Source organism: Pongo pygmaeus, chromosome 11, assembly GCF_028885625.2.
Source record: "Pongo pygmaeus isolate AG05252 chromosome 11, NHGRI_mPonPyg2-v2.0_pri, whole genome shotgun sequence".
Classification (NCBI taxonomy): Eukaryota; Metazoa; Chordata; class Mammalia; order Primates; family Hominidae; genus Pongo; species Pongo pygmaeus.
This window is the reverse complement of record NC_072384.2, coordinates 78,643,900-78,665,065: the sequence shown is the minus strand read 5'-3', so window position 1 is coordinate 78,665,065 and position 21,166 is coordinate 78,643,900. Positions and strand designations below refer to the sequence as shown.

General features: G+C 38.0%; 1 protein-coding gene across 2 annotated transcripts in view; it reads left to right on the top strand.

The window, feature by feature from the left end:
- The window catches only part of CCDC141 (coiled-coil domain containing 141), a 218,010-nt gene that overhangs the window by 69,012 nt on the left and 127,832 nt on the right, over positions 1–21,166 (top strand). For both annotated transcript variants that reach the window (XM_054477409.2, XM_054477408.1), the window contains exons 3-5: positions 1,043–1,234; positions 4,552–4,660; positions 18,275–18,528. In XM_054477409.2, coding sequence (XP_054333384.1) covers positions 1,043–1,234; positions 4,552–4,660; positions 18,275–18,528 — 555 coding nt within the window. The remainder of the gene's footprint in view (positions 1–1,042; positions 1,235–4,551; positions 4,661–18,274; positions 18,529–21,166) is intronic.

Genomic DNA, 21,166 nt, shown 5'->3' with positions numbered 1-21,166 from the left:
GAGATTATTTATTTTCTTTCTTTAAAAACAAGTGGTCTAATACTATGTATTTTATCTGAGTATAAGGTTGGCTGTATAAAGTTTTAAAATGTAGTAGCCTTATTATTACTTTTAAAAGCAGTCTATAATTGTAGTTCTTATTATCTATTTGTTTGATGTAAGACTGGTTATATCTACTTGAACTATTTCAGTGCCACAGATACAAAGGTTCATGAGTGTCTTTACTGTGGATTGCACTATTTATCATTATAAATGCCATTTTTAAGCATCAGTGATTTTTGTTTTGATTCTAATTTGTTCAGTATTATAGACCTGCTTTATCACGTTTTTAAGTTCCTTTTTATGTTGATATTTTAGAATTTATTCATACTATTTTAGTCTACTGTACTCTTTAAAAATTATGCCTTTATTTTGGTGTCAACTTCAAGAATTATATGAAACTTATTGAACCCTCCTATCCCTGAATGAGACAATTATGTAAGCACATGTTCCTTTTCATTTTTCATATTTTGTTCAAACAGTAGATAATGTTGGTTATAGATATCTTAATTTTTAAATTATGACTATTCTGGTTTAAAAACCTCTTAATATTTACATTAATCATCACGGTCATATTAACAACTAATGACAATTATTTGCAATAAGCAGTAAGCTTTACTGGGCTTGTTTCTCACAACCTTTATTCTTTTTCACTCTTCTAGGTGCATTCTTCTTACTTTTCTTATTTTTTTTTTGGAACTGTGAGATTAACATAATATTCTATACCCCTTGGGAATGTAGACATGTGTCTTTGACAGATGTCAGCAGTGTTTGGACAATGTTTAAATGTGAATGCCTTTAGCCTGGCCATGCTCCCTGGCTCACCTCAATCCTGATCGCTCCTTCCTTCCTGCTTGATATACCTTCTTGCATAACAATTTGTATTTATAAATTCTGTTTCCTAGACCACATACAATTTCTACTATCCAAGTGTTTAAAATATGATCCTGTGTTCTTACATTGAGTTAACACCCTGCCTAATGCCTTTTTCTTTTGTACTTAGGCTTTGGAAGATCGGGTATGGGAACTCTTGCAGGAAGCAGACAAGACAGCTGAAGAGAACAAGGATCAGAGTCAGGTCTATGATGCCATGGCCGAGACTCTGGGTGAAGCATGGGCAGCTCTAGTGTCCATGCTTGAAAGACGAATGGAGCTCCTTAGGTTGACTTCTGATTTTTTTGAAAATGCCTTAGAGGTTTGTACTTTAAAAAACTTCTCCCTTCCCCACATCAGAGCAAATGAATAGCACTCCTGAAAATGTTTGTTTTTTCACAAATAGACATTGCAAGCAGTTAAAAAAATGGCAGAATAACCAAAACATACATACACAATATATTTAATTTTTGATTGTCAAAAAGTAAAATTATCACTATTTTAAGAGTAGATCTTTAAACAAAAACAAAGTACAGTTAAATAACTAAAATTTGGTAAAATATTAAGTAATAATGGGAACGCTCATAAGTCATTACGATTATTTCCCTCTATAGAAGGTAGTAATACAGTTACTAAATCAAACAGTTACCCTGATTGTAGGATTACTAAGAAATGCTGGTCTAGAGTGTTGTTCTTGGCTAAAAGTTGGAGAATAAAATTTCCTTTTGCTGCTTATGTTTTAAAAAGGCAATTATAGAATATTCCATAGGATATTTGATTCATAAATATAGCATTTTATGAGTACTTTCCTAAGGCGTATAGTTGATTTTCCATAGTTTGAACACCTTACAATACAAGAGAAGGAAAAAGTCCTCTGGACCTAAGAAGGTCATGTCTCCACGTGATTTTTCTCAAATTCTACAATTTTTTGAGTTTTCTAATTTCAAAATGTGAGAGTTCAAAGAACATTATCAAAAGAGGTGTTATATTTGGTATAAGACAGTTATTGGAAATTTCACTTTTAACTTCTCTGTCAAGTGGCAGCCCATTCATTTTGATGTGAGAGCACTGCTTCATTATGATAAAGCACTAGCTTTGAAAAATATGACATTTTAAACTGGAAATTCAGGACTTAAATCCAAAATAATGAAGGAAAGAAGATTAGTAATAGAACCTAAAAATTGGAGTAGGCAATCTCATGCATCATGAACTTGTTTAAAAGCAAAAGGGAGGAATAAAAACCTTATTATAACTTTCAAGGCTTGTTTTTCACAATTTGAACACCGAAGTTTAACTCATTTCAGAGACCATCTTGGAAAAAGTTTCATACACCATCTTTCTTCCCTGAAAAGAAATAAAACAGCTGAAATACACCTACAGAGGCCAAATTATAGGTATATCCGATTCATTCTATCTTAGTAAGTAGGATATAGTTGTCAACTGTCCTTGAAACTCAGCTGTTTTGAGCCCAGGACATTTTCTTTTTTTCTAGTGTTAGAGCAATATTTGTTTCTCACTGTGTTTTAGTGTTAATGCTAGCTTATTTTCTCCATGATGAGTAAATTCCTTTCAGATATAACATGAAGTAAAAGGAAATAGTAGGCCAAATCATAATTAAGCCCAACAGTCTTATTCTTACACTTGCATGAGCTTTTATTGGATCTAGTGAAAAGACTAATTATTTTTTGTATTATCCTGTTTCCAATTTTGTGGATCACTTCATACTAAACTGAAGACAAACTCCTATATAATCCTTATGCCCCCTTTGTATGCCAAAGCCATTTTTATTAGTGATAAAAGAGAGTGGAGAGAGGAAAATACTGATAAAAGTAAACAGAACTTTAGGGAAACTTTTTCTGAGTAAAGCATTGTTTGCTTATTGGTTTATTTATTTTTAATTTGATAACAAGCTGAAATATAAATATAAATTAAATAGTGACCCTGGAACTTTTTGTAATGTTCTGCAGGTAACAAACAAACTACCTGCTAGGAATTTTTTTTCTTTTTAAAGATTCTCTTTAAATAATATTTTAAAAATCAGTTATTAGAAATTGAGTGAATTAGAGATGTAAATGATGTGGATATGACCCCCTTATTGAATTATGTGCATGCAGGAGTTTTTGAGAAATGAAAAATTACTAATAATTGCATGGCTGATCATTATTACAAGACTATTTCAGGCTCACAGACATAACTGTCAGTTGGGTTATTCTCACTTCGAACACTGTGCTATAATTTAGGAACACTGCCCCTGATTGGCAGCAGCAGATGTCCATCAGGTTGTTCTAATAGGATGACAGAGGCCTTCCTTGCATTTCCAAAATATGTCCCATGCTCTTCAGTCTCTTTCTCATCATTCTGTTTCGTTTATAATTGGATTTCATATGGCTGTTGTAATAAACTACAGTCGATTGTGTTAATCAAATAGTTACATTAAAATATTAAGAATCCCTAAATTCAAAGATGATAGTTTGGAGAAGACTTGAAACAGAAGATAAGTACCGTGGTAAGCTTCCGTGTCTGATACTTTTCCTTAATTAGTTTATTCTAAACCCGGTCCAAAGGTGGATATATTAAAATGCTCATATAAATTGTGATAATTACTGTTGAATCTTAGTGCTAAAACAAGCCAACTATTTGTCTACCACTATAGACATACTGTGACAGGATAATCAAATATATTTTGCCATCTTCTAAAATTTGTTTCTAAGATTATTTTCCTGAGCATTTTAACATCACATTAATCATCTCTCTCAATCCCCCATTGCCTCTACGGAGAAAAAGAAAAAAGACAGACCAGTTATATTCCTCACCATTTAGAGTGTGAAATTACTATGCATTTCCCTTGAAACAGAGAATAAATTTCTCACTTGTCATTCTTGCTCCATCTAATCTCATTTTATTTATAGATGTAATGCATACAAATTATTGATAAAAATGCAAACAGAATTACAAATTATAGATTCAAATATTTAAATTTTACCTCCTGTCACTCATCCTTAATTTCATTTCTTCTCATTAAGTCACCATTTGGTGTGTATTTTTTGAGACCAATTTCTATACAAATATATATTTTTTTGCTTTGTATAAAATATAGGATTAGACTATGTATTATTCAGAAACTTGCATATTTCACTGCTAAGTTCAATTATAGAGGGAAAAAATAACTATACTTCAACCTTCTCTCTAAGTGAGTTCTTAAGCTACATTTACTTGTAAATGTGTAGATTACTTTTTAGTTAACCTTTTCTTGGTTTCCCTTAGCTAACTTTCTGCTTATTCTTAACTAAGTGCCTTAGAATGTTGAAAGTGACTGTATACATAGGACACTATAATTTTGGTTGAAAAATTTAATAGGCATTTGGACAGTAAACAGGCTGGTTTATTGCAGCATATATAATTAGGTATGAAAGGAGAAGAAAGTTCTTACCAATGACATTTTGTAAATTGACCACATGCAAACACACACCCTCACGCAAACACTGTAAGCCAAAACACACACAAACACATACAAACATATGCACTTGCACAATCACACATCCTCAGTTGGGCTACTAATTTATGAAAAACATCTCTGGGTAACTAACAACGGCACGTTAATTTTTATACAAATGTCTTTCCTCTGTATTTCTGTTGTAGTTTGCTATTAAAATAGACCAAGCTGAAGATTTCCTCCAGAATACTCATGAGTTTGAGAGTGCTGAGTCCTTAAAATCACTTCTTCAGCTTCATGAACATCATACTAAAGGCAAGAAATATGTTTATTTCTCACAGAAGTGTTTAGAGGTTTTAAAAGACGTTAATGTGAGAATGCTTATGTATGACAGTGTATTTTAAATTGATCTATTTATGTTTACCTCAGCTTGTTCTAAGAAAAGTTAAATAAAGCTTCATTCTTAATCATCTTCTGAAAGAAAGAACTAGTTGTGAATATTCTGAGAGGATGATAGAGGACATGCCTCCAGGAGATTCTGTTATTTGGTCTGCTAGAATTTAGCTCCTGAGGACAGAGACCATTTCTACCTTGTTCATCCCTTTACCCTTAGCATCTAGCAAGGTTCCTGGCCACATGGTAGATCCTCAAGAAATTTTCTTAGTTGAATAAATCATTGAATTCAGTGAATGTTCCTTCTAAGGGTCAATAAATGAAGGTCATTCTTTAAAAAGCAGCTCTGAATCAGCAAAATTCGTCTTTCACTATTGCAGTTAAAAAAATGGAATAGTGAATTTTTCCAGATGAAAATCTAATAAAACACTCTACAAAAAGATTTTCAGTTCCCTCTGAACAACTAGAAAGTCTAGTTGTTAACCAACAATTTGTATGCCAAGCCTTTCTACAAGAATTTGGTGTGGGCCAGGAGTGGAGTAGGGAAACACATTTGTGGAAAAGTAGTAGTTACCTGTCATCTTTTGCAATGGAAGGAGGTTAGATAAATAGAAACAACTGTTTCTTTTCTGCCTAATATGTCTTCTAATTTTACTGCCAAATAGAATAGGGTCTGGATAGAAAAGCTTCCTGAATTCATTTGTCACAGTTCTAACTTGACTTCTAGCTCCACCAGCCTGTCATTCTGGACAGGACCAAAAGGTGTTTTAAAGCCACAAATAGATTTAATGTTTATATTACCCTTCAAAAGACTCTAGACAATAGATCATTATGATAAATTACTTATTACAACTTTCTAAAACTCAAAGATTAAAGGACTCAATCTTTCCTATGTAAGATTAAAGGACTCAATCTTTCCTATGTAAATTCTTGTGAGATCCTACCAAATACAGATATATAATTTCCACTGATTATTGTTCTATAGGACCTATCACTAATAGGGATTATAAAAAGCATCAAAAGTTTGTGCTTTAAAGCAACAGTTGCCCATTATTATACAGCAGTAGTAATCTAACTAGGTCCAAAGGAAATGAGTAGAATCACGTGAAATTCCTCCTAGGAGACTGGAAGGTAACAGATGGGTTCTGTGGTCTCAATTCAATCTTCTTTCAACCAACATGATCATCACACAGCAGCTTTACCTCCAGAAACCTGACAATGACGGATGCTGTTATTGAAGAGTTTCAATACTGAGGCAATCAAATGAAAGCATTCTCTAGAGGGACTGGGGGCTTGTAGAAGTAGGGGCTTTTCCATACACGTTTGGGAACAGAGCTGGCAGGGGGAATGTAGCTTTAATGCTGTTTTGTTGTTGTTACTGCTGTTGGCTCCTTCAAGTTCCTAGGATCTGCGGCACTGTGGGCCAGTTTATGTGGGGCACATGCTGCTTTGTTTCCACTTCTTTGGCATCCAGCTGACAGTGAAACTGATGTCTTGCTTTTCAGGGGTACAGCCTTCAGGAGTCCACTGGGTGTCCTTAGTCTGAAGAGATGGATAAAAATGCTAGTGGAAGACAGGAAACATAGTTTATTTTTATGATGAAAAAATATTCTTCCATTTTGATGACATATTTATTGTGAGAGTTTGTGCCCTTCTGGGTGATACTTGAAGCACAGAGATCACAGAGAACTCTCGTCAGGATACTTGTTCCCAGTTCATATGCCCAGTGGTGGCTTCAAGCGTTTTTGTTTTCATAAAACGAAAAAAATGAAGTTGATGCAATTTATTAACCAACTAATTCTGTGGGATATGATTAAGATTAGCTGATTTGAAATGCATATTAAAGGGTGAAATTCTGATTTTTTAGTTAAGTGCTTCATATCTATTATCTTTAAATTTAAGGAAATAAAATATGTCTATAAGTGCAGCTAGCTGTTCTAGTAAGTTTCTGAGATGTTGATCAGTTGAGTAGTATAAAACATGAGTGTTAGGATGACAAAAGCTGGAAAAACTATAATCAAACTTACCCCTAATAGTCACTTTATTTCAATTAGCTTCACCTATGCGTTCTCCTTATTCAGCAATGCTCAGGTTCCCTAATATGTAAGAAACTTATTCTTTAAGACTATGGAAGTTAGAACCAGGATTAATGGGTTGATATTTCTGCCCCCCGGAATGTTTCAGAAGAAGCTGGTTCCCTCCACCACATGACAATCCTTGAAAGAGAGAGAATAATATACCTTCTCCAGTCTTCTCTCCTTGGGGTTAAAATTACCTAGTTAGTTAAAGTCTTTTCCAGCAAATATGGTTTCCAGATTACTTACTGGCCTGGTTGCCCTCAATCCAAAACACACAATTAAACACTGTTTTCTGAACCCATAACCTCGTGAGAAATCCAGGGCCACGTGTCAGGGGAATACATGGCCCTTTTCCTCAGGAAGCCTGCAGTCTAGCAGGACATGTACACATTCGTTGGTGACTCCCTCTGTACTTCCTGTGGGTACTTCAGTACATCACCTCACACACTGTGTAGTAATAATTTATTTTCTTATTTATCTTCATCAACAGGTTGTGAGACCCAAGATCTCCAAAGCTGAGAATAGTGTCTAACCCGAAGTATTTTTGTTGGGTGTTATTTGTATATAATTCCAATGTACGACATGGCAGAATGATGCAAAAGTGAGCAACAAACAAAGTGCTTTAGGGACATTAAGGAGAAGAAAATTTACTCTAAGCTCCAAAGAATGACAACTGCACCCTCCAGTTTTCTAAGGGTCTTCTTAAAATGAATGTAAGAACTGAGAAGCTGCATCACAAGAAGGATCATACTACTTCTTTTTCCTTCTTGGATGTTGTATATATCTTTTTTAAAATTTATTTTTATTTAGGTTTTTTTTAAAATTATACTTTAAGTTCTGGGGTACATGTTCAGAACGTGCAGTTTTGTTACATAGGTATACATGTGCCATGGTGGTTTGCTGCACCCATCAACTCGTCACTTACATTAGATATTTCTCCTAATGTTATCCTTCCCCTAACCCGTACCCCCAGACAGGCCCCGGTGTGTGATGTTCCCCTCCCTGTGTCCATGTGTTCTCACTGTTCAACTCCCACTTATGAGTGAGAACATGTGGTGTTTGGTTTTCTGTTCTTGTGATAGTTTTGCTGAGAATGATGATTTCCAGCTTCATCCACGTCCCTGCAAAGGACATGAACTCATCCTTTTTTATGGTTGCATAGTATTCCATGGTGTGTGTATATGTGCCACATTTTCTTTATCCAGTCCATTATTGATGGACATTTGGGTTGGTTCCAAGTCTTTGCTATTGTGAATAGTACCACAATAAACATACGTGTGCATGTGTCTTCATAGTAGAATGATTTATAATCCTTTGGGTATATACCCAGTAATGGGATTGCTGGGTCAAATGATATTTCTAGTTCTAGATCCTTGAGGATTCACCACACTGTCATCCACAATGGTTGAACTAATTTACACTCCCACCAACAGTGTAAAAGCATCCCTATTTCTCCACATCCTCTCCAGTATCTGTTGTTTCCTGACTTTTTGATGATTGCCATTCTAACTGGTGTGAGATGTTATCTCATTGTGGTTTTGATTTGCATTTCTCTAATGACCAGTGATGATGAGCATTTTTTCATATGTTTGTTGGCTGCATAAATGTCTTCTTTTGATAAGTATCTGTTCATATCCTTTGCCCACTTTTTGATGGGGTTGTTTTTTTCTTATAATTTTTTTTTTTTAATTGAGGTGGAGTCTCGCTTTGCTGCCCAGGCTGGAGTGCAGGGGCGCGATCTCAGCTCACTGCGACCTCCGCCTCCCTGGTTCAAGTGATTCTTCTGTCTCAGCCTCCTGAGTAGCTGGGACTTCAGGCCCATGCCACCAGGCCCGGCTAAGTTTTTTATTTTTCGTAGAGATGGGGTTTCACCATATTGGCCAGGCTGGTCTCAAACTCTTGACCTCGTGATCTGCCCGCCTCAGCCTCCCAAAGTGCTGGGATTACAGGCGTGAGCCACTGTGCCCGGCCTTTGTCTTGTAAATTTGTTTAAATTCTTTGTAGATTCTGGATATTAGCCCTTTGTCAGATGGATAGATTGCAAACATTTTCTCCCATTCTGTAGGTTGCCTGTTCACTCTGATGATAGTTTCTTTTGCTGTGCAGAAGTTCTTTAGTTTAATTAGATCCCATTTGTGTATTTTGGCTTTGGTTGCCATTGCTTTTGGTGTTTTAGACATGAAGTCTTTTCCCATGCCTGTGTCTTGAATGGTATTGCCCAGGTTTTCTTCTAGGATTTTTATGGTCCTAGGTCTTACGTTTAAGTCTTTGATTCATCTTGAGTTGATTTTCATATAAGGTATAAGGAAGGGGTCCAGTTTCTGTTTTCTGCATATGGCTAGCAGGTTTCCCAACACCATTTATTAAATAGGGAATATTTTCCCCATTGCATGTTTGTATCAGGTTTGTCAAAGATCAGATTGTTGTAGATGTGTGGTGTTATTTCTGAGGCCTGTGTTCTGTTCCATTGGTCTATATATCTGTTTTGGTACAAGTATCACGCTGTTTTGTTTGCTGTAGCATTGTAGGATAGTTTGAAGTCAGGTAGTGGGATGCCTCCAGCTTTGTTCTTCTTGCCCAGGATTGTCTTGGCTATGTGGGCTCTTTTTTTGTTCCATATGAACTTTAAAGTAGTTTTTCCAATTCTGTGAAGAAAGTCAGTGGTAGCTTGATAAGGATAGCATTGAATCTATAAATTACTTTGGGCAGTATGGCCATTTTCACGATATTGATTCTTCCTATCCGTGAGCATGGGATGTTTTTCCATTTGTTTGTGTCCTCTCTTATTTCCTTGAGCGGTGGTTGGTAGTTTTCCCTGAAGAGGTCCTTCACATCCCTTGTAGGTTGGATTCCTAGGTATTTTATTCTCTTTGTAGCAGTTGTGAATGGGAGTTCACTCATGATTTGGCTCTCTGTTTGTCTGTTATTGGTGTATAGGAATGCTTGTGATTTTTGCACATTGATTTTGTATCCTCAGACTTTGCTGAAGTTGCATATCAGCTTAAGGAGATTTTGGGCTGAGATGATGGGGTTTTCTAAATATACAATCATGTCATCTGCAAACAGAGACAATTTGACTTCTTCTCTTCCTATTTGAATACCATTTATTTCTTTCTCTTGCCTGACTGCCCTGGCCAGAACTTCCAATACTATGTTGAATAGGAGTGTTGAGAGAGGACATCTTTGTCTTGTGCCAGTTTTCAAAGGAAATGCTTCCAATTGTTTCCCATTCAGTATGATATTGGCTGCGGGTTTGTCATAAATAGAGCTTATTATTTTGAGATACATTCCATCGATACCTAGTTTATTGAGGGTTTTTAGCATGAAGAGGTTTTGAATTTTGTTGAAGGGCTTTTCTGCATCTATTGAGATAATCATGTGGTTTTTGTCATTGGTTCTGTTTATGTGATGGATTACGTTTATTGATTTGCATATGTTGAACCAGCCTTGCATCCCAGGGATGAAGCTGACTTGATTGTGGTGGATAAGCTTTTTGATGTGCTGCTGGATTTGGTTTGCCGGTATTTTATTGAGGATTTTTGCATCGATGTTCATCAGGAATATTAGGTCCCATTTGTGGGATCTAAAAGAAAAAAATTTTCTTTTTTTGTTGTGTCTCTGCCAGGCTTTGGTATCAGAATGATGCTGGCCTCATAAAATGAGTTGGGGAGGATTCCTGCTTTTTCTATTGTTTGGAATAGTTTCAGAAGGAATGGTACCAGCTCCTCTTTCTATCTCTGGTAGAATTCAGCTGTGAATCCTGTGAATCCATCTGGTCCTGAGCTTTTTTTTTTGGTTGGTAAGCTATTAATTACTGCCTCAATTTCAGAACTTGTTATTGGTTTATTCAGGGATTTGACTTCTTCCTGGTTTAGTCTTGGGAGGGTGTATGTGTCCAGGAATTTATCCATTTCTTCTAGATTTTCTAGTTTATTTGCATAGAGGTGTTTATAGTATTCTCTGATTTTGTTTGTATTTCTGTGGGATCAGTGGTGATATGCCCTATATCATTTTTTATTGTGTCTATTTGATTCTTCTCTCTTTTCTTCTTAACTAGTCTGGCTAGCAGTCTGTTTTGTTGATCTTTTCAAACAACCAGCTCCTGGATTCATTGATTTATTGAAGACTTTTTCATGTTTCTGTCTCCTTCAGTTCTGCTCTGATCTTAGTTATTTCTTATCTTCTGGTAGATTTTGATTTGTTTGCGGTTGCTTCTCTAGTTCTTTTAATTTTGATGTTAAGGTGTCAATTTTAGATCTTTCCTGCTTTCTTTTGTGGGCATTTAGTGCTATAAATTTCCCTCTACTCACTGCTTTAAATGTGTCCCAGAGATTCTGGTACATTGTGTTTTTACTCTCATTGGTTTCAAAGAACATCTTTATCTCTGCCTTCATTTCCTTATTTACCCAGTAGTCATTCAGGAGCATGTTGTTCCGTTTCCATGTAGTTGGGCAGTTTTGAGTGAGTTTCTTAATCCTGAATTCTAATTTGATTGCACTGTGGTCTGAGAGGCTGTTTGTCATGATTTCCGTTCTTTTGCATTTGCTGAGGAGTATTTTACTTCCAATTATGTGGTCAATTGTAGAATAATTGTGATGAGGTGCTGAGAAAAATGTATATTCTGTTGAATTGGGGTGGAGAGTTCTGTAGATGTCTATTAGGTCTGCTTGTTCCAGAGCTGAGTTCAAGTCCTGAGTATCCTTGTTAATTTTCTGTCTCATTGATCTGTCTAATATTGACAGTGGAGTGTTAAAGTGTCCCACTATTATTGTATGGGAGTCTAAGTCTCTTTGTAGGTCTCTAAGAACTTGCTTTATGAATCTGGGTGCTCCTGTATTGGGTGCATGTATATTTAGGATAGTTAGCTCTTCTTGCTGCATTGATCCCTTTACCATTATGTAATGCCCTTCTTTGTCTCTTTTGATCTTTGTTGGTTTAAGTCTGTTTTATGAGATTAGGATTGCAACTCTTGCTTTTTTTTACTTTCCATTTGCTTGGTAAATATTCCTCCATCCTTTTATTTTGAGCCTATGTGTGCCTTTGCACATAAGATGGGTTTCCTGAATACAGCACTCTAATGGGCCTTGACTGTATACAATTTGCCAGTCTGTGTCTTTTAATTGGTCCAGTTAGCCCATTTATATTTAAGGTTAATATTGTTATGTGTGAATTTGATCCTGTCATTATGATGCTAGCTGGTTGTTTTGCCTGTTAGTTGATGCAGTTTCTTCGTAGTGTCAATGTTCTTTACAATTTGTTATGTTTTTGCAGTGGGTGGTATGAGTTGTTCCTTTCCATGTTTAGTGCTTCCTTCAGGAGCTCTTGTAAGGCAGGCCTGGTGGTGACAAAATTCTCAGCATTTCCTTGTCTATAAAGGATTTTATTTCTCCTTCGCTTATGAAGCTTAGTTTGACTGCATATGAAATTCTGGGTTGAAAATTCTTTTCTTTAAGAATGTTGAATATTGGCCCCCACTCTCTTCTGGCTTTTAGGGTTTCTGCAGATAGATCCGCTGTTAGTCTTTGTGGGTAACCCTACCTTTCTCTCTGGCTGCCCTTAACATTTTTTCCTTCATTTCAACCTTGGTGAATCTGACGATTATGTGTCTTGGGGTTGCTCTTCTCGAGGAATATCTTTGCAGTGTTCTCTGTATTTCCTGAATTTGAATGTTGGCCTGCTTTGCTAGGTTGGGGAAGTTCTTCTGGATATATCCTGAAGAGTGTTTTCCAACTTGGTTCCATTCTCCTCATCACTTTCAGGTATACCAATCAAACGTAGATCTGGTCTTTTCACATAGTCCCATATTTCTTGGAGGCTTTGCTTGTTCCTTTTTTTTCTTTTTTCTCTAATCTTGTCTTCTCACTTTATTTCATTAAGTTCATCTTCAATCACTGATATCCTTTCTTCTGCTTGATCGATTCAGCTATTGAAACTTGTGTATACTTCACGAAGTTCTCCTGCCATGTTTTTCAGCTCCATGAGGTCATTTATATTCTTCTCTGCACTGGTTATTCTAGTTAGCAATTCATCTAACCTTTTTTTCAAGGTTCTTAGCTTCCTTGCATTGGGTTAGAACATGCTCCTTTAGCTCGGAGCAGCTTGTTATTGCCTACCTTCTGAAGCCTACTTCTGTCATTCGTCAAACTCATTCTCCGTCCAGTTTTGTTCCCTTGCTGGTGAGGAGTTTTGATCCTTTGGAGGAGAAGCAGCATTCGGGTTTTTGGAATTTTCAGCCTTTTTGCACTGGTTTTTCCCCATCTTTGTGGATTTATGTACCTTTGGCCTTTGATGTTGGTGACCTTCAGATGAGGTCTTTGAGTGGATGTGCTATTCCTTTCTGTTTGTTAGTTTTCCTTCTGACAGTCAGGCCCCTCTGCTGCAGGTCTGCTGGAGTTTGCTGGAGGTCCACTCCTGACCCTGTGTGCCTGGGTATCACCAGTGGAGGCTGCAGAACAGCAAAGATTGCCACCTGATCTTTCTTCTGGAAGCTTCGTCCCAGAGGGGCACCTGCTAGACGCCAGTCAGAGCTCTCCTGTATGAGGTGTCTGTCAGCCCCTACTGGGAGGTGTCTCCCAGTCAGGATACACAGGGGTCAGGGACCCACTTGAGGAGACAGTCTGACCCTTATCAGAGCTCGAATGCTGTGCTGGGAGGTCTGCTACTCCCTTCAGATCTGTCAGGCAGGGACGTTCAAGTCTGCTGAAGCTTCACCCTTAGGCACCCCTTTCCCCAGGTGCTCTATCCCAGGGAGATGGGAGTTTTATCTCTAAGTCCCTGACTGGGGCGGCTGCCTTTTTTTCAGAAATGCCCTGACCAGAGAAGAGAAATATGGCAGTCTGGCCACAGCAGCATTGCTGAGCTGCAGTGGGCTCCTACCAGTTGAAACTTCCCAGTGGCTTTGTTTACACTGTGAGTATAAAACTGCCTACTCAAGCCTCAGCAATGGCAGACGCCCCTAACCCCACCAAGCTGGAACGTCCCAAGTCGATCTCAGACTGCTGCTGTGCTGACAGTGAGAATTTCAAGCCAGTGGATCTCAGTTTGCTGGGCTCTCTGGGGGTGGGACCTGCTGAGTCAGACCACTTGGCTCCCTGGCTTTAGCACCCCTTTCCAGGGGAGTGAAGAGTTTTGTCACGCTGGTGTTCCAGGTGCCCTGGGGTGTGGAAAAAAAGAACTCCTGCAGCTAGTTCGGTGTCTGCCCAAATGGCTGCCCAGTTTTGTGCTTGAAACCCAGGACCCTGGTGGGGTGGGCATTGGAGGGAATCTCCTGGTTTGTGGGTTGCGAAGACCATGGGACAAGCACAGTATCTGTGCTGGAGTTCCGCAGGTTGTCCCTCACGGCTTCCCCTGGGTAGGGGAGCAAATTCCCCTACCACTTGTGCTTCCTGGGTGAGGTGACGCCCCACCCTGCTTTGGCTCGCCTTCCATGGGCTGCACCCACTGTCCAACCAGTACCAATGAGATGAACCAGGTACCTCAGTTGGAAATGCAGAAATCACCTTCCTTCTGTGTCAATCTCTCTAGGAGCTGCAGACCCCAGCTGTTCCTATTCAGCCATATTGCCAGCAATCGTGGATTTTTTTATATCTTAAACCTAGCTAGGGTATACATTCCTGGGGGCCCATTACGCTATTATCTCTACTTTTGTCTCTATTTGAAAATGCCCATTAATTATGTTCAAGAGAAACCATCCCACTGGGGAACATTTAGAATATTTTTTAAAGTATTAGGAAGAAATATCTTACATGATCTCAGGACCAAGACGGTGACCTTGATGCATTTTAGAAAGTACTCATTTGGAAAGTTTATTTAACAAGCTATAAACCTATCCACATTGTGTATATCTATTATACCATCTTAAATTGGTTATTTATACTTAATAATTGTGGCAAACTATAGAGGTATTAATATAAAATATGATGTATTTTATGAACTTTAATGATAATTTTTTAGATTGAAAATTAATCAAAACAATTAATGAAAAGTTATCGACTGTCTTCTAAGTTCACATCACAAGGTGTTGTGTCAGTAAGTAGGATTTTGTATGTGCTGATACACAGTCTTTAAAATAAATTGACTGTAAAGATGTTCTTGAAGGTCGCAGTATATCTAGACAGTTTACTCTTGGGGAAAAACACATCACTTTGTAAGATCAACTGGCGGAATAAATAGCTAGGAAAATGTAAATTGTGAAAAAGCAAAATGTAAGAAACTGAAAGACCAAGGGAACTGGCAGAGGAAACTGAGGGAAGAATCCATCCACCTCAACAGCCATCGTGGTAGCAGGTAACAGACTGACTCAGCCTGGATACATTTTACAAGTTAACGCTGGCTCAGGAGGCTGTGTGCCTGGCAATACTGTGGTAGTTGTTATATTATTTTGGCAGAAGGTGAAACAGAAAACCAGAAAAAAAATGTGAATTTTAATTTTGGCTAATTGTTCATATTCTCATGGGAACCAGAACAGGTTGACCATTAGTCTGCAATACCCTGAGGGCCTAAAGTTGTGCCTCCCTCCCTCATTTGCAAAGTCTAATGTGTAAGAGTTAGTTACAGGAAGGAAGGAAACCCTGTGGAGACCCTGCTGCCTTCCCAAACTTCTCGTGTGTGGGCTGTATGTGTGTGTGTGTGTGTTTGCGTGTAGCTGTTCACAATATCATAACAAGCTCTTCAATGCAAAGGAAAAATACTGTTTCTCTCTCTATATAAAAGGAGACTCCATCATACTTTTTACTTCATTAAGGCTATACGGATTAAACTATTCAGTCTGATAGGCAAGGCCTGCTATAAGCTGCCTTTACCTCATTTCTCCAGATGTGTCTTGGACCTCCCCATAAGAACTTGTTCTGAACAAATAGATCTTTTCCTGAACCCTACCCCCAGCCCCATCTTGTTCATGTTTGCTTCCATTTCTTTTTTCCAAAGAAACTGACTTGAATTATAATGTTCTCCCTGACTTTTCTTATGCTATTTACATTCTCCCATTCTCCTGACCTGGTTGAAGTCTGTGGTTGTTTTTGTCATTTGTTTCTTTGCATTGTTGACTGACAATCAAATTGCCCAGGGAACATAATCACACTCTCCTCATTCTGAGCAGATACTACTAGCTAATATTTTACAGGACCGATCTAGGTCATGTGGAATAAACTACTTCGAATTATTTCCTTTTCATCTCAAAATGCCTTTTTACAGTATATTAACTTATCTCATTCTCTCCTCCAGCTTTCCAAAAAAAAAAAAGTGTCAATTGAAAGAGAAAACTGGCCCAACTACCTCAGCCTACATCATTGCTGTGTAATAAACTGCCAAAAGTTAGAATGCTGAAGTTGAGTGCATCCCTATAGTGGAAAGAACACTGAGCTGTACTAATCACAAGTCTTGAGTTTCAGCACCAGCTCAGTCCATTTTTATTAGTGTCTGGCTTGGTAAGATGCTTAGTCTCTGAGTGTTCTCCACAGTTCCCCCATCCTGAAAAAAAAAAAAAAAAGTATATTTGACCCTGTTATTCTTTTGAGATACTGTCCTAGCATTTTCTTTTCTTCTAATAACAAATGTCTCAAAGATTGTCCTGCTTGTTGCCTTCCCACTTCTCAGCTCACTTTCTTCTCACTTCTCACTTCTCATTGCCTTCTTACTCCTCAACCTGGTAACTTGGCTTCTGTTTCCATCACAAAACCCAAAATCTTCTTCTCAACTTCTCTTTTTTACATCTCTGGAGAACTTCTGATCTCTAACATTTGTAGCTCCCCCAATTTCCACCCCCTCTTTCAAAACATTTCTTCTCACTCAAGCATTCTACAAAAATGATTGCAAATCTCCTGTGCCAGTCACTGTGCTAAGTGCTGGGTGCAGTCATGGTCTCTATCCTCATGTTGCAATGGAGCCTAGTGGTAAAGACAGACATTAAGTGTGAGAGTATTTGATCCCATCTGGTTTGTACTTTGAGGAAGTGACAGTTGACATGAAATATGAGTACAGTAAAGGTAACGAAGGAGAGTGTTGAGGAGAATGACATCCCTGTGAGTGGACATAGTGAAAAGTTCAGGGTCAGGAGAGAGTATAGCATGTGTGAGGAATTTAAAGAAGATAAGAATGGAAAGTTGAGAGATTGAGACAATTTATAAAGGAAGGAAGAGACTAGACCATGCCAGACATAGTAATCTACATTAAGGGGTCTGTCTTTAATTTTAAGGCATTGGGGTGCCATTGTTGTAAGTGTGAGTGTGTGTGTGCATGCGTGTGTGTGTGAGAGAGAGAGGAAAGAAAGAAAGAAGGAAAGGAAAGAAAGAAAAAAAGAAAGAAGGAAAGAAGGGGAAGAAAGAAAGAAAAAGAAAGAAAAGAAAAAGAAAGAAGGGGAGGGAAAGAGATGCTATGTTTAGAAAAGCTCGCTGTGGCTAAAGTCTGGAGCATTGATAGATGGATTGGAGAGAGGATACAATTAAGAGAAGACTGCACATCCAGGCAACAAATGATGCTTTCCATGGTGAGGACAGAGAGAAGTAGACAGATGCCAGAGATAGCATATAAAATCAACAGGTCTTGATGATGGCGGCATGAAGGAGAGGGATGTCATGGACAACTCCTTCTTTCTGCCTGATGGAGAGTGGACAGTTCCCTAACTGCTCCTTCAATTGATCCCCAAGTGTAGATGCTCCTCAATGTGCTATTCTCAACTCTTTCTCCTTCTACACTTTCTCCCTTGGTAGTTCTTCAATTTTTAGGCTTAACATCTCAATTCTACAAGATGTTACCTAAACTTACAATGCTATTTACTCCAGAGATCACATACTGGTAGCCCATTTGGCAGATATCTATGCTTCATTATCTTGTGATTTTTTTAATTAAAAATATGAATTATGAAAGATTTAGAAGTCAGAACTTTCATATAAAATTTGCATTTGAAACTCTTTTAATAATTGGAAGCTCCATCAACACTGAACCCATATTCCTCATGTCAACAGTTCACCAGAACTGAGTGACAGCTGACCCTTTTAGCAAGCATTTTCCACTTTGTCATAGTCCCTGACATCTGGGCACTTGGCCACCACATTTATTGAGTTTTTGTTTGGTCATCCCAGGCACTAGCCTTTAAGTCTCAGCGTTAGTCCAATCACCTCAGAATGTAGAACACTTACCCAGCATCATACCACTGAAAACTGCAGCAATGTCAAAATCCCCCGCTCATTCTACTCCCTGTCCTGAATCACACAATTGCTGAACAAAGCATCCCATCAGTTGGCAGTTAGCACTATCACAATTGTTCGGCTAAGGTGTTTGACCAGTTTTGTCTTTGAAGTACTGTAGGCAGTTTCTGTTTACATATTTTAATTCCTTGCAGCACAACTTGTTTTTTATTAACATAAAAATTACATATATTTTAAATTATGAAGAGTCTGAATATTGCTGTATAGAAGCTTGCTAATATCATTATTCTTTTTTCTTTCTAATTTTCTTCTAGAACTCTTGGAACGGTCTTTAGCCCTTTTAAACAAAAGTCAACAACTCACTGACTTCATAGAAAAATTCAAGTGTGAAGGACCTAATGTGAATCCTGAGTTGATTCAGGGAGCTCATAGCAGCTGTCTGAAGATTGACAGCCTTCTTGAACTTCTACAAGACAGGAGAAGACAACTAGACAAGTACTTGAAGCAACAGTGGCAAGAATTGAGTCAGGTTCTGCAGATATGTCAGTGGGACAAACAAGAAAACCAGGTAACCCAAAGGGGCATTGGATGATGTTCCAGCCTCAGCTAATTAGTTGTTATATGGATTAACCATTCCCCGGGGCAGTTTGTCAGTCTTCATGGTTAAATCTTTTGGTCTTTGGTCCAAAACGCTTTCATCCAAACTACCATGTTGTTTTTCCCTGTAAGTGATATAAAAATAAATATATGCATTTTTTCATTATACTGTTGATTGTATAAATGAGAGAACACCTGTGGGTAGTTTTGAGAATGAATGTATTCTATTGTTGGATTCTTCCTTCCTTCCAGGTCACTACTTTTAGACATGTTTCTTTGACATTTTGAAATGTTAATTGCAATTTTCTTAAAAGTTGAAGAGGCATGATGCTGCCGAATTGTGCTAGATTGCTGCTTACATCAGTAAAAAAAGCCTGTCAGCCCAAAATAGAGATAATGTTCTTAGAAGAGTAGTCTGATGCCAATCAAGAAATATGACCTTGGCCCATAGCTGCAGGATCTGTGGTCAGAGGGCTTTGGGGGTTGATGAGTTTGCAGGCTCATTAGAGCTCATTACCCAGGCTGCGGGCACATTTCTGATGGGTTGTCAATGTGCTTGACATGCATTCCTTCTGCTACAATTATTTGATGTGAATAGTGGGCAGAACTCTCTTTGCAAACCCCCAACTCAAATAAGTGAGATGTTTATCACAACACTTCTGATTGTCTTAATTCCATGTTTAAACCTGTACAGATTAAGTGGAAGGAATTTTTAGGGAGGAATTATGTGGAGGGAGGTCTCCTGGCCTAGATACATAGGAAAGAGGTTTTTTCATATGTTTAATATTATTACTCCATCCAAATTGAAGAGACATTCATATAGCTGGAAGCGCATATGAGTCCAGAAGAAACTGGTTCTTATTTCAAGCTGGAAAAATAAGAGCTTAAAGGATGATCAACCTTTCAGTTAATACTTAGTGAGCACTTACTGTGTACCAGTTCCTATCATAAGTGCTGGGGATATACTAGACCACAAGACAGTGCCTTTTTCCTCTAGGAAATTTTCTTCTAATTCAGTGTTTCTCAACCTTGGCACTACTGACATTTGGTGCTAAGTAATTCCTGGTCGTGGGAGGCTGTCCTGTCCGGCACACTCTAGGATACTGAGCAGCATTGCTGGCCTCTATCAAGGGGATACCAGTATAACATCCCTAGTTGTGAAAAACCAAAACTGTCTCTCGACATTGCCAAATGTCCCCTGGGGGACAAAATTAATACCAGTTAAGAACCATTGTTCTAACATGATGAGAAGGACTTATAATAAACAAATGATGAGTACGATGATAAACCTGATGATGAAATTGAATAAGGTAATGAATTTTGACATGTGTTGGTCAACTTTTCATCAAAGAAGGAATCAAAGAAGCCTCTCCGAGGAAGTGGCATAGAGCAGAGACCCAAATGCAGATGCCAGTCATTTATTCTCCTGCTTGCATTTTGTTGCCATTCCGCTCTAAGTCACCATACGCTTTCTCAGCTGCCTTGCTTTTATCATTTTACCCTGACTGCTGCCCACTTCTCCTGTCCTGCTTCTGTTGTGCTTTACCTGCTGACTCTGCGCTAGCCATTATACACTCTCACATGCACTTTCACATGCTCATTCCCCAAAGCATTATCGTCCAATGCAAAGGTCTTTTCCTGATGACTCTGGCATAACAAGAAGGAAATGAATCCTCAGGACACGAAACAACTTCAAATTGTAAGACAACTGTTTCCAAAGTTCTTCGTCCTTCTGAGCATGAGTGGGTGTATTTTAGCTCACTTGCTCCTGTCTGTCTGTCTCTCTCTGCCCTAATCCTGACCAGCCACCGTGTTCCCAGAGCTGCTATCCCCTTAAAGGAACCTTCCTTTTATCTCTTCATTCTTTTTTTTTTTCTGTAGTGTTTTATTTTTTATTTTATTTTTATTGTTTTAATTATTATACTTTAAGTTCCAGGGTACATGTTCACAACGTGCAGGTTTGTTACATATGTATACATGTGCCATGTTGGTGTGCTGCACCCATTGACTCGTCATTTACATTAGGTATATATCCTAATGCTATCCCTCCCCGCTTCCCCCACCCCACAACAGGCCCCAGTGTGTGATGTTCTCCTTCCTGTGTCCAAGTGTTCTCATTGTTCAATTCCCACCTATGAGTGAGAACATGCAGTGTTTGGTTTTTTGTCCTTGCGATGTGTTTACAACCCCAAGCCCCTTCCTCTAGTGCTTCCAAAAATACATTAAAAACTCCTCTTGCTTTATCATACAGAGAAGTATTTGTCTTTTAAACCTCAACATCTCTTATCCAGATTAACACAGAGACCTTCTCTCTCCAAAAAAAAAAAAAAAAAGCTCATCAAAAAGGCTTCCCAAACAGAACAGTTTTCCCAAGAATAAGAAAATAGCTACAGTAAATTTTATTTATTTATTTTTAAAACAGTAATTTTACCTTTCTGCCCCATGACTATAGCAGTAATCATCCAGTTGAATCCTCTGTAGTAAAAAAAAAAAAAAAAAAAAAAAAGGGAAAAAAAATCACCTGAAAATTTAGAAGATTCAAAGGGAACGTTCTAACCCAGCCACATTCTTAAAGGAAATCTAAGTACTTTGCTAAACCTGGAAAGCAG